The 13,626-nt window shown below is 40.0% G+C and overlaps 2 protein-coding genes across 3 annotated transcripts; both read left to right on the top strand.

Moving 5' to 3' along the window:
- The first annotated feature begins 1,100 nt into the window (after positions 1-1,100).
- Positions 1,101-5,647, top strand: LOC126702476 (flavonol synthase/flavanone 3-hydroxylase). 2 transcript variants are annotated; one of them, XM_050401177.1, is made up of 3 exons: positions 1,101-1,676; positions 1,879-2,206; positions 2,672-3,146. In XM_050401177.1, exons 1-3 carry the CDS (start codon positions 1,210-1,212, stop codon positions 2,702-2,704), a joined length of 828 nt encoding a protein of 275 aa, XP_050257134.1. In that variant the 5' UTR covers positions 1,101-1,209; the 3' UTR covers positions 2,705-3,146. The 2 variants fall into 2 exon arrangements, with proteins under 2 accessions (XP_050257134.1, XP_050257133.1); XM_050401176.1 differs by lacking the exon at positions 2,672-3,146 and adding an exon at positions 5,134-5,647 and having other exon boundaries at positions 1,104-1,676.
- Positions 5,648-10,087: 4,440 nt separating this feature from the next.
- On the top strand, positions 10,088-11,578 carry LOC126703936 (uncharacterized). The gene has a single exon (XM_050402988.1). It carries the CDS (start codon positions 10,088-10,090, stop codon positions 11,576-11,578), a length of 1,491 nt encoding a protein of 496 aa, XP_050258945.1.
- The last annotated feature ends 2,048 nt before the right edge of the window (positions 11,579-13,626 follow it).

Genomic DNA, 13,626 nt, shown 5'->3' with positions numbered 1-13,626 from the left:
CTAAACCCAACAGTTTTCTCCATTTCAAATCCTAAATTTTAGTTTTTTAAAAATTCCTTCTTGCGAAGCCTCACTAAAAATAGATAAATTCTAATTAAAAAATTACATTAAACTCAAAAAAAAAAAATGGCAACACTTAGGTACAAAATTTAGGTATTGTTCCTTAATTTTCCTTTTTAAGATTTTGCTATGTGGATTTTTAAAGTGTATTTTTTTAATTAAGTACTCACGCAGCTAAATTTTAAAAGAAGAACTTAAAAAACAATACCTAAAACTAGCCTTTGAGCACGCACTCATGCGCGTGTTCAGAAGCTTTTCTATTTTTTTGGGTAAAGATTAATAATTTGCATTTATTATAATTTGAGATTTTTACTTTTTCCAATCACAAAAAAAAAAAAAAAAAAAAAAAAACAAAACAAAACAAAACAAAAAAACTAAGGGTGTAATGAATTTTTTTATAAAAAAAAAAATTGAAAAAAAAAGGAGGACAGAAGAAACAAATACATCGTCATAAAGTAAAAAAAAAAATTACGTGGGATGAGTTTTGTAGATTAGAGGAGTTTTAAAACTAACAAAAAAGTAATCTTACTTTATAGGGAGTTAGTGAGTAGAAGTAGAAATTTAAATTAACGTAAAAGTAAAAGTTTATTAGAAGTAGGAAAGCATTTCAACGTAGAAGTAGGAATTTATTATTTTTGTCAATTTACTATTTTAGCTCCATTTTTAAGTTTTAGGTAGGAGTATTTTTTACAGTAAAAAAAGTAATAACTAACTTTATTTTGTCAATTTACTATTTTAACCTTATTTTTAAATTGTTGATTAATTAATTTAGAAATATTTTTGATAGAAAAAAAAAAAAAAGGTTTGATCTAAAAAAGAACTTTAATGCGCGGTGTGATGAGGTGGTTGTATACAGGACTGTATAACTCCACGTCCTTTGCGTGGTTGGTATTTCTATCAAGTGAATTCTATTACTCCACGTGGATTCTTTCCGTCTTTGTTTCTGGTACAATGAAAGTTTCATGTTCCCCCTTTCCCCATATTCACGTCGTTTCTCTTTCATCCCAACCCGCCTTAAATAACCATTTCTTGCACCTACACCTAAACCCTCTAAAAAACAAAACCAAAGTTACATCATATGCCACAAGCAAAGAGAGAGAGAGAGAGAGAGAGAGAGAATAGCAGTGAAAGTGGGCTAAGTTGTGTGCAATGGAGGTTGAGAGAGTTCAAGCTATTGCTTCCTTATCTCTCACCACTGATACCATCCCAGCAGAGTTCATAAGGCCCGAGAAAGAACAGCCTGCTATCACTACATTCCGGGGACCAGTCCCGGAAATCCCAACCATTGATCTTAGTGACCCAGATCAAGGAAACCTGGTCCGTTCCATTGTTAATGCTAGCAAGGAATGGGGGATATTCCAAGTTGTCAACCATGGTGTACCCACTGATGTTATAACCAAGTTACAAGCTGTTGGGAAAGAGTTCTTTGAACTCCCACCAGAAGAGAAAGAAGTATATGCTAAGATCCCTGGCTCTCAGAGCATAGAAGGCTATGGAACCCAACTCCAGAAAGATATTGATGGAAAAAAACCTTGGGTGGATCATCTTTTCCATAAGATCTGGCCTCCTTCCACCATCAACTACCGGTTCTGGCCCAAGAACCCACCTTCTTACAGGTTTTTTTCTCGCATTCATCATATAATGCGACAACATTTTTACTACTTTTATAATGAATTTCAAATTGTAAAAAGTCATCATATATATAAAAACAACTCTAGATTAATCCTATCCTGATTGTGAAAAATTAAATTTTGGCAAGTATTAAATTTGACTCATTTTTGTCTTTGTTGCTTGTGTTTAATTATTTATTGGGCGCAGAGATGCGAATGAAGTGTATGCAAAATACATACGTGAAGTGGCAGATAAGTTGTTCACAAGTCTTTCGTTAGGCTTAGGGGTTGAAGGTCATGCACTAAAAGAAGGAGCGGGTGGAGAGGACATAGTGTATATGCTGAAAATAAATTATTACCCTCCATGTCCTCGACCTGACCTAGCACTTGGAGTAGTGGCCCACACTGATTTTTCCTCCCTCACCATTCTAGTGCCTAATGAAGTTCCTGGACTCCAAGTTCTCAAAGATGACCATTGGATCGATGCAAAGTACATACCTAATGCCTTGATTGTTCACATCGGTGACCAGATTGAGGTCTCTCTCTCTCAATTATTTTTAAAAGTAGTGATTATTACACCTAATGGCCGTTTGGGATGCACTTATGAGCTTAGATTATTGTTTATTTTTTCAATTATTTGCTAGTCCCAAATGAGCCATCTATTTATTTTCTTTAACTTTTGTTTTATTTTTTTTTTACTATTTATGGGTCTCACGTAAATCACATACTTATTTTTATTTAACTTTATTTGTTATTTACAGTAAAAAAAATTTAACAAAAAACTAGATAGATTGTTTCCAAATAAACACTAACTAGTCTATATTGTGAGCCATCTACATATGTCTTAAGAGTATATGTTAGTAAATTATTTTAGGAAAATTTCAATTTCCAATAAAAATTTTCTTAAAATGAATTGGGACATACATTAATCAACCCCTTTTAAATATAATGTGCTGGATGTAAAATGTAATAATGTTTTTTCTAATTTTAATTGGATGCAGTTTAACAAGTTTTATGGTTGTGTACATACCTGACCCCACTAAAGGGACTCACATCAGGTGCGATATCTAGGGTATTGCACTTAGTGCAATACCTTCACTTCTCTCACAATTTTTTAAACTTTTTAACTCTTTTTTAATATATTTTATTCAATGGCTGATATTGAAAATTATTTTTTTAACTTTCAATCTCAGCCATTAATTAAGTATTATATCAGGTGCAATACCTTACATATTGCACCTGATGTAAATCCCCACTAAAGTACATGTCTTAAAAAGGGTATACAACGTGACTACACCTTTAAAGTGGGGTCCGTTGGATTCCTTAGAACCTAGTACTAAACGACAAGGTTGTTGGAGAGCTTATTCAATTTTTTTTTAAGTGGACAATGTTGTGGCACGAGAGTAGTCCATTCACTATAATATTGATCATCAGGAGATAAATAATTAAAGTTTTTAGAATTACAATTTTTTTTTTTAATAAAAACTAGTATGAAGGAATCTATTCCAATTCATTACATGAAAATTTATAGGACTATATATGTTTATTGTTTAAATAAGTTACATGATTCATTAAAAAAATTATATAACTAAACATGTATTTCTCATTCAAACTAATTTTGAAGTAAATATTAAATTTTCAAGATGCTTTTTAGTTACTTTTTTGTCTTGGTATTTATTTTTGAAAATAAAATAACTTTTATCTTTTTATCTCGTTTTGAGCAAATAAGCCACCAAAAATTACAATATACCAAACAAACATATATGTGGAAAATAGGTCTATAAACACGAGAAAAGATATCTTGTACAAACACCATTAGAAGATAAATAATTCAAAAATTTTAGAATGAAAATTTTTAGGTTTTTGTTTAATAAATTAATTGAGAATAGGGGCGGAGCCGGGGGCGAGAGGGGGCATGAGCCCCCTTAACTCCTCCCAAAAAATTCCTTAGGTACTTCTGTTCTTAAGTAGTTTGCCTACCTAATATGGTGAAAAAAAAATACTCTCTTTAGAGAACTAGACCCTAACACCAACCTGACAAAGGAAAAACAATCTCCCTCACGTATCTTAAAGTAGCTTATTTCTTGTGACAAGATTCTTGTCTCATGTTTTCACCCATTTCACTGGTGTATTGTTTTGTTTTTCTTTTTTCTTTTTTTCTTTTTTTTTTTAATTCACTATTCATATAGCTTTTGTTGTTAAGTAATACTAGAGATATTACAAATTTTATTACATTAATCTTAAAAGATAATGTATTACCATCACAAAAAATCAATTATATTTATTTATTATTTTGTCTAGTGGTACTAATCACGTTCTTACAACATTAATTTGTTAGCTTTTTGTAATAAAACTTGTAGCAACTTTAGTATTTTTTTTTTGTCTCAATTTTTTTTAAATTTCTATTCTATATCTTGACTTTTTCAATGTTTTAAACTCTATTTTTATTATAAACCCAAATTAGTTCACAATTTTTTAATTATTTATTATTATTATCAATATTAATATTTTTTAAATTAATTTCGTTTTTAATATCAACTTTTAATCTTGTCCCCCAAGATTGAAATTATGGCTCTGTCACTGACTAAGAAGGAAGTAACTAAAAGATTTTTATTGACTTAAATCTTTTAACTCCATCTCAAAAAGAGTGAAACGAAACCCTATATATGTAGAGAATGGATCCATAAGATCGAGAAAATACCTTCTATGCCCAATCCTACTCACATGCTTGTGGGAATTGGGATCACGGACTTGTGAGCTAGGAGTATGTTCTATAAGATAATTTCTGCATAATTAAGCACATATGAATTAATAATAAAGAGTTGAGGAAAATAATTTTATAGCTAAACAATGTTTTCTTCAAACCTTTTGTGAAAGGTCATATATAATATATTAGAGAAAGTTTATAGACAATTTTTTAACAACAAGTTTTATCTCAATTATAACATGATTGAATGCGAGTGGTGAAGAAAAAATAGTATTTCTATTCATATGAAATTCATTGCTTACCTATTATAGTTGACCACATCAACAAATTATAGCAAAAATTGTGATAAATAGTGTAGTCATAGAAAAATTGTATTGCTCCTGCCAACTAGTTTTCGGTTCTTACAACCACTTTCTTTCTTCTTCTTTTTTATTTTTTATTTTTTTATTTTTTTGATAATCTTACAGCCACATTTATGTTTACAATAATCAGAAAACATTCTATCCCCTGCTTACAATAATTCCTTTTTGGTTTTTCCTGGCCAAAAAAAGAGACTGTTGGTCCCCTCCTTCCCTCTCTTTTGACTACGGTCAAGTAGTAGTTTGGAAAATAAATTCCTTTGTACGTACAAGTATATAACACTTTGTAGCCTCTCACTCTTGGTCACTGGATATGCTTATCAAGGTTTTATATATATATATATATATATATATATATACCATGAAAAATAACAGATTCTTGGTTAAAACTTGGCAGATTCTCAGCAATGGAGTATACAGGAGTGTGCTGCACAGGAGCACAGTGGATAAAGGGAAGGCTAGAATGTCGTGGCCAGTATTCTTGGAGCCACCGGGAGAGTTTGTAGTGGGACCTCTACCCCAACTTGTTAACGAAGAGAACCCACCCAAGTACAAGGCCAAGAAGTTCAAAGACTATGCTTATTGTAAACTCAACAAGCTTCCTCAGTAATTAAAGTAGCCTGGGATCATGAGAAATTATTGCATTAATAAGGCACTGTGGTGCTTACCTTAAAGTTACTCCGGGTGCATGTAAAATGTTTGTCTGTTTTATTTTTTGTAATTGGTTCTTTTTGTTTCTTTCTAATTAATATCCTATGAATGGAGGATATATATCAACATTGTTAAATCTCCCCACATTCATTTCACCACTCCTGCAGATTTTGTGTACGAACATTTTATTTTATATTCCTATATGATGTATTCATATCAAACTATTTGTTGTTTTCAGTAATATTTTTGTGAAAATTAAAACTATATGTTGTTTTCAATAATATTTCTGTGAAAATTAAAGAGAATAATGGAGAATTGTATAAGATGCATAAGAGCATCCACATCCGGATCTCAAATCCTATCTTATTTTACCATCCCAAAAAGCTACTTTATTACTTATACCATACCATTTTTCAATATACCCAACATCCCAACTTTTATTTTCCTATCCTACTCATTAAAATAATATTTTTACACAATAAAATAATATATCCTTAAACCCAAATAAAAACAAAAACCCAACCAACTGCTGCCACCACTACCACGAAGAACATACCCAAACTATTCATTTTCTTCAAACCCCAGAAACACCAGCCAGAAACTCATGGCCATCCAAACCCAGAAACCCATAGATTAACAAAATTAAAATCAAAATCAAACCCATAGATTAACCCAAAACTCCAAACCCGCCGATCCTCAGCCCCAGAGCCACCACAACCCACCACGACCCGCCACGATCCACACCGATTCAAAAAAATCGGACTCCATTTCCACACACACACAAACGATTCACAAACGATTCACAAACACCGCCAACACACACAAACCCAGCAAACTCCATTTCCACCACGACCCGCCAACACACACACACACACAAATGATTCACAAACACCGAAACAAACCCAGCAAACAAACCCAACAAACAAACCCAACAAATGATTCACAAACACCATCGGAAAAAGGCACAACCACCGCCAACACACACAAACCCAGCAAACTCCATTTCCACCACGACCTGCCAACACACACACACACACAAATGATTCACAAACACCAAAACAAACCCAGCAAACAAACCCAGCAAACAAACCCAACAAACAAACCCAACAAATGATTCACAAACACCATCGGAAAAAGGCACAACCACCGCCAACACACACAAACCCAGCAAACTCCATTTCCACCACGACCCGCCAACACACACACACACACAAATGATTCACAAACACCGAAACAAACCCAGCAGACAAACCCAGCAAACAAACCCAACAAATGATTCACAAACACCATCGGAAAAAGGCACAACCACCGGACCTAAATCCAACCACCCAACGCCAACCCAAACACCACCCAAACGCCACCCAAATCCGACCCAAACCCAGCAAACAAACCCATCGGAAAAAGGTGAAGACCCACCCTCTGCCCAAACAAACCCAGCAAACACCGAAACCCACCATCAAACCCATCACGCTGACTTCCAACCACCGGTCTCCACACCGATCTCCACCGCGCTGACTTCCAACCACCACGCCCATCGCAGCCGCGCCACCACGCCGATCTATAAATCCGATCAGGCGTGAGCTCCGGTTTGGCTTGGTGATCTGGCTTGGTGATTTGGCGAGAGAGAGAGAGGGGATGAGAAACAGAGAAGGAAGAGAGAGAAAAGAAAGAGCAAAAATGAGAGAGGAGAGAGAAATTACCGGGTTTAAAACGGTTGGTGAGTATTAAAAAATTATTTTTTTTATACCATTCAGCTACAGTACCATCTTACATTTGAGATGGTACTGTAGCTAAATCCCAAATTTAAGAATGGCATATGCAATATAGCCTTCCCATTGTTGAGTAGTTTTGGGGCTTAAATGCCAAATGTTCCTAACATTTGGCATTTACAAGCCCCACTGCTGATGCTCTAAGAGTAAGGAGAAAAGAAGAAATAGGGTTCAGCCTAATAGCCTACTATACCACTAAACACTAAAAAAACACCACATCTTGATTCACTTTGCTTGGTAACACATTACAAGAGACCCATATTTATAATGAGATTACATATAATAGTCAAACATATTTTGAAATTGAATTGCATATTAATCGTTTCAATTCTATGATTTTTTTTCCCTTTTTAACTTGGAAAAAAAAAATTATTTTATTAAGTACTTAAAAGTACTAAAAGAATGCAAGGACATATACAAAAAGAACTACGAACTGAGCTCTTGTGGTATAAGTGTATACAGCTACAAAAGCTAGCTTAAGGACATAATTTACATTGCATCAAAAAGACCATATAGACCGTATTTTTCAAGGACCACACACAAGCTCATGTGGAGCTCTATCAGCTTCTCCTTGACCCACCGAAATGAAGGAGCTAGATAGCAAAGGAACAGACACATAGCCTTCCGTTTAATATCTACAATCCAATCAGCAATTCTCCAAGGGACCTCACTACATCACTTTTGAAAGGCTTCAAAGCAAACTTAAGAATATCCCTCACTCTTAACTTTCCTGATAGTTACATCACAGTTCAGTTTGACAAATCGCCAAGCAGATATGGGAGAAGCTGTGGTTTGTAGCTGTAGCCCCGTGTGACAAACTCCAGTATAATTTAATTTACCATTGTTCAACACCTTAAACTTTTGGTATAATCGTTAATTTAACAGTCAGGACATATTCTCCCATGTAGCACTAGATTTCTGAGTCTCCAAATTTGATTCAATATCAAAGAGATCATAAGTAGGAATTGATCTTATTGTTCCACATCTTTTTTTATCAGTGAAGGGGTAAGAAATCACACAACATTGGGCCTGACGGATTCGGGCTCATGGGCCGACTTTAAGGAAGGGCCCAGGGCTTAGCATCACTTGAAATACTTGGTGTACACGTTTGAAATCTAAGGGGATCCTAGGAAAATCAGAATGTCCACACAAGGATAATTCTAGAAGAACCCACTCCACAAGGAAATGTTTGTCCATCACGTTTGGGATTGCTCGAAGTAGAGTCCCATAAGGAAAAGACATCTAGTCCAAGGAGGAGAAGTCGACTTTTTTCTACTATAAAAGTTTCAGTACCCTTACAAATCAAGGTACACATAATTTATCCTCTCTAACACTCTAGAGTTGAGAACAATTCTAACTTGACCGTCGGAGGGTATTTGGTCGACACCACACCGGTGCTCACAGCGAGATCACTTCTTTCTTCTTGCAGGTTGTTAGCTTAAGCGAGCGTGGACCGTGTAGCTCACTGGTGATATTACGGCATCATCAGTTGGCGCCGTCTGTGGGAAACGCGAAGAATTTAAGCCAAATTATCGCCTCCCGAACATAAGAGTCGCATGGTACTCACTCGCTCAATGGCAACCACCAACAACGCTCAAAAAGACGAGCCACCGAGACCTACTGCATTAGAAAGGCAGGTCCAGACTCTCATGACGGCGGTAGAACGACTCACAAAGCAGAACCATGATCTGGAGAAGTAGCTACGCCAAAGGGATGCAGGACCTAACCTTCAGGAGCAAAACCAGGAAGGTAACAATGCCGAGCGAAGGGAATAGGAGAAGCCAGAGGGCAGCAACGCCCCAAGCCGACCGAAGCGGCAAAACGTGAGCCTTCCGTCTCTCATGGATTTTGCCCCCCCCGCCTATCATCGCAGAGATGCAAGCGATGAAGGAGCAGATGGAGGTCATGATGAACGCCCTCAAGGGGCGAGTATCTTCTAATCTCGACGATTTAGTGAACAGAACCGACTCACCATTCACCGCGTCCTTCAACTCATTCCCCCTGCCACCAAAATTTCGGATGCCTCAGATCAAAAGTTACGACGGGGTCAAAGACCCACTCGATCATCTAGAGACCTTCAAGACCCTGATGCACCTTCAGGGTGTACCAGACGAGATCATGTGTAGGGCGTTCCCGACCACGCTGAAGGGGCCTGCGAGGGTTTGGTTCAGTAGGTTGACACCGAACTCCATCAATACTTTCAAGGAGTTAAGCGCCCTGTTCACCTCACACTTCATAGGTGGACATCGATACAAAAAGTCCACCGCGTGCTTAATGAACATCAAGCAGTGAGAAGACGAGACGCTGCGAGCCTACATAACTCGTTTCAACAAAGAAGCCCTTCGATCGATGAAGCTGACGATAAGATACTTGTAGCCGCGTTCACTAGCGGGCTACGGAAGGGTAAGTTCTTGTTTTCCTTATACAAGAATGACCCAAAAACCATGACGGACGTTCTCTACAGGGCTACCAAGTACATGAATGCAGAAGATGCGCTGCTGGCCCGCGAGGAAAGGCCTAAGAAGAGGGAAAGGCAGGAGGACATGAGACAAGATAGGGGGCGAAAGGTCGCTAAAACCAGGGGATCAACATGATGAAAAGCGCTCCAGACCCCCCACTGGAAGATTCACCAATTTCACCCCATTAATCGCCCCGATCGACCAAGTATTGATGCAAATCAAAGATAAAGGAGCATTGACCTTCCCTGGAAAGTTGAAGGGAGACCCCAACAAAAGACCGAGAGACAAGTATTGTCGCTTTCACCGAGACCACCGGCACGACACAGCTAACTGCTATGACCTGAAGCAGCAGATTTAGGCCCTAATCAGGCAGGGGAAACTATAGAGGTTTGTCAGCAGGGAAAGAACTGATACGCCAGAGGAACAGGCCTCACGACGGGAGAACGAGCACCTTAGACCACCCATAGGAGACATGCGAATGATCGTAGGGGGCACAGCTGCAGCCGGATCATCCAAGAAAGCCCGCAAAACCTACCTTAGGATGGTCCATAGCGTCCAACTCACAGGATCCGTACCAAAGATGCCGCGAATAGATAACCCCGTCATAAAATTTTCGGAGGATGACGCTCGGAGACTTTACCATCCTCATGACGACGAGCTAGTAGTCACCCTGCAGATTGGGGATTATAACATGCATCGGGTCCTCGTCGACAACGGCAGCTCAACAGACATCCTGTACTATCCAACATTCCGGCAGATGAGGATTGACAGGGAACGATTATCCCCAACGAACGCCACACTCGTAGGATTTGGGGGTACGAAGGTGTTCCCTTTGGGCGCAATAACGATAGCTGTGACGGCGGGTGACTATCCTCAGCAGATCACGAAGGAGATAACGTTTCTCGTAGTCGACTGCTCGTCCGCCTACAATGCCATCCTCGGGCGACCCACCCTCAATTCTTGGAAGGCGGTAACTTCAACATACCACCTAATGATCAAATTCCCGACGGAATATGGGGTAGGAGAACTACGGGGAAACCAAGTAGCAGCACGAGAATGCTATATCGCCATGTTAGAGATGGAGGATCAGCAGCAGACGATGTGTATCGGGAAGCAGCGAGCATTAGCAAAGCCGGTTGAAGAGCTAGAAGAAGTAAGACTTGACGACACACGGCCTGAACGGACGACTAAAATCGGCATACTAGCCAGTTGGCCAATACGCCAGATGATCACGACTTTCCTAAGAAATAACCAAGACGTCTTCGTCTGGAATCATGAAGACATGCTGGGAATCGACCCCTCGGTCATGGTCCACAGATTGAATGTGTCGCCCTCCTTCCCTCCAGTTCGGCAAAAGAAACGAGTCTTCGCCCAGGAGCGGGATAAGGCCATAGCCAAGGAAGTTCGGAAGTTGCTGGAGGCAGGTTTCATCCGGGAAGTATACTATCCCAACTGGCTGGCGAACGTCGTTATGGTGAAAAAGGCCAGCGGGAATTGGCAGATGTGCGTAGACTTCATAGACCTCAACAAAGCTTGCCCCAAAGACAGCTACCTGCTTCTACGGATAGATACCTTGGTGGATTCGACTGCAAGACACCAGCTCTTAAGCTTCATGGATGCTTTTTCTGGCTACAACCAGATCAGGATGGACGAATCTGATCAGGAGAAGACCTCCTTCGTCACAAGCCAGAGATTATTCTGCTACAAGGTCATGCCTTTTGGACTCAAAAATGCTGGAGCAACATACCAGAGGCTAATGACCAAAATGTTTGCACATCAGATTGGCAAGAACGTTCAGGTTTACGTTGATAACATGTTGGTCAAAAGCATGCACGAAGAGGATCACCTAAACGACCTCAGAGAAACATTCGATACACTTCGATCATTCAACATGAAGCTGAATCCGAACAAGTGTGCATTCGGAGTAACGGCGGGAAAATTCTTGGGTTTCATGGTATCCTAGAGAGGAATAGAGGTCAATCTGGAGAAGGTGCGGGCCATAATGGAGTTGGAACCACCAAGGACGGTTAAGGAGGTCCAAAGTCTAAATGGAAAGATAACAGCTCTAAACAAGTTCGTCTCAAGGGTGATGGACAGGTGTTTACCATTCTTCCACACTCTGAGAAAGTCATTTGAGTGGACGGATGAATGCCAAACGGCCTTCAACGACTTAAAGATGTATCTCTCATCTCCACTGCTGCTTAGTCCTTCCGTGCAAGGCGAGGAACTCTACCTTTATTTGGCAGTCTCGCAAGCCGTAGTAAGCGCAGCTTTGGTAAGGGAGGAGGACGGGATACAGAAACCTGTCTACTTTACCAGCCGTGCACTCCGTGGAGCAGAAGAGAGGTACCTCCAGATGGAGAAGTTGGCTTTCGCGCTAGTAATAGCTGCGCGAAGACTTAAGCCATACTTCCAAGCGCATACAATCACTGTCTTAACAAACAAGCCACTGAGAAAGGCCATGAATAGCCCAGAAGCAGCAGGAAGAATGGCCTTGTGGGCAATAGAGCTAAGCGAATTTGACATCCAGTATCGCCCGCGAACGGCCATAAAAGGGCAGGTAGTAGCTGACTTCATCGCCGAGTTTACACTCAGGGAGGATCAGTTGGTAGAAGAGAAGGAACAGTGGAATATCTACACAGACGGATCCTCAAACAGACGAGCTGGAAGTGTCGGAGTAGTGATCCAAACTCCGTAGGGGGACACGATACGATACATGATCTGACTGGATTTTCCAATAACCAACAACGAGGCAGAGTATGAAGCCTTGGTCGCAGGGCTAGACCTTGCAAAGGCCGCGGGAGCGGAAAACATAATTGTCCACTGCGATTCACAAGTGGTAACAAGTCAGATCAATGGAGATTACGAGTGCAAGAACGGTAGAATGAAGAGATATTTAGAAGAAGTAAAGTACCGAACCAACAGCCTCGAAGTCGAATTCATTCAGATCCCAAGAGAAGAGAACGAATGGGCTGACCAACTAGCAAAAGCTGCATCAGCCGAATTCATGATGGTTCCCGAACAGGTATTATCGTTCGTCCAAATATCCTCACTTATCAATGACGGAACAAATATGCAGGTGGTAAACTCTGAATATAACTGGACCATGCCATTGATCTCCTACCTAAGGGCCGAGGTGTTACCAGAAGAGAAAGGCGCCACAAGGAAGCTGAAGGTCCAGGTGTCACGGTTCATGCTGATAGAGGACGTCCTATATAAAAGAGGTTTCTCTCGACCGTACCTGAGATGTTTGTGCCAAGAAGAAGCAGATTATGTGATGAGAGAAGTACATGAGGGTATCTGCGGGAACCACTCGGGTGCACAATCACTGGTACACAAGCTGATCCGAGCAGGATACTACTGGCCTACAATGATAAAGGATGTGCAAGCCTATGTCCAATCTTGCGATAAATGCCAAAGGTTCAGCAATTTCATCAGGCAGCCGTCCGAAGAGCTGACACCTATGACGGCACCCTGGCCGTTTGCACAATGAGGACTTGATATTATGGGCCCATTCTCGACGGCTGTCCGACAACTGAAATTCTTGGTCGTCGACATAGATTACTTCACTAAGTGGGTTGAGGTGGAAGCTTTAGCCACAATCATGGAGAAAAACATACGGAGTTTTGTCTAGAGAAACATCGTATGCAGATACGGGATACCCAGGGTACTGGTCTCTAACAACGGTAAGCAATTCAACAACAGCGCATTCAGAGACTTCTGCTCAGAACTAGGGATCAAGAATCACTACTCGTCACCCGCACACCCACAGGCGAACGGGCAAGTTGAGGTCACAAACCGGTCCCTGCTCAAAATAATCAAGACCCGCCTTGAGGGGGCAAAGGGCATCTGGCCGGACGAACTACCTAGCGTCCTATGGGCATACAGAACCACAGCAAGAACTCTCACTGGAGAAACACCATTCCGACTTGCGTATGGAACCGAAGTTGTCATTCCCGTAAAAGTGGGTCTCACGAGCTACCGAGTGAAGAGTTACGACGAAAACAAGAA

The sequence above is a fragment of the Quercus robur genome, chromosome 10 (genome assembly GCF_932294415.1).
Source record: "Quercus robur chromosome 10, dhQueRobu3.1, whole genome shotgun sequence".
Lineage (NCBI taxonomy): Eukaryota > Viridiplantae > Streptophyta > Magnoliopsida > Fagales > Fagaceae > Quercus > Quercus robur.
This window is presented reverse-complemented; position numbering and strand designations above follow the sequence as displayed.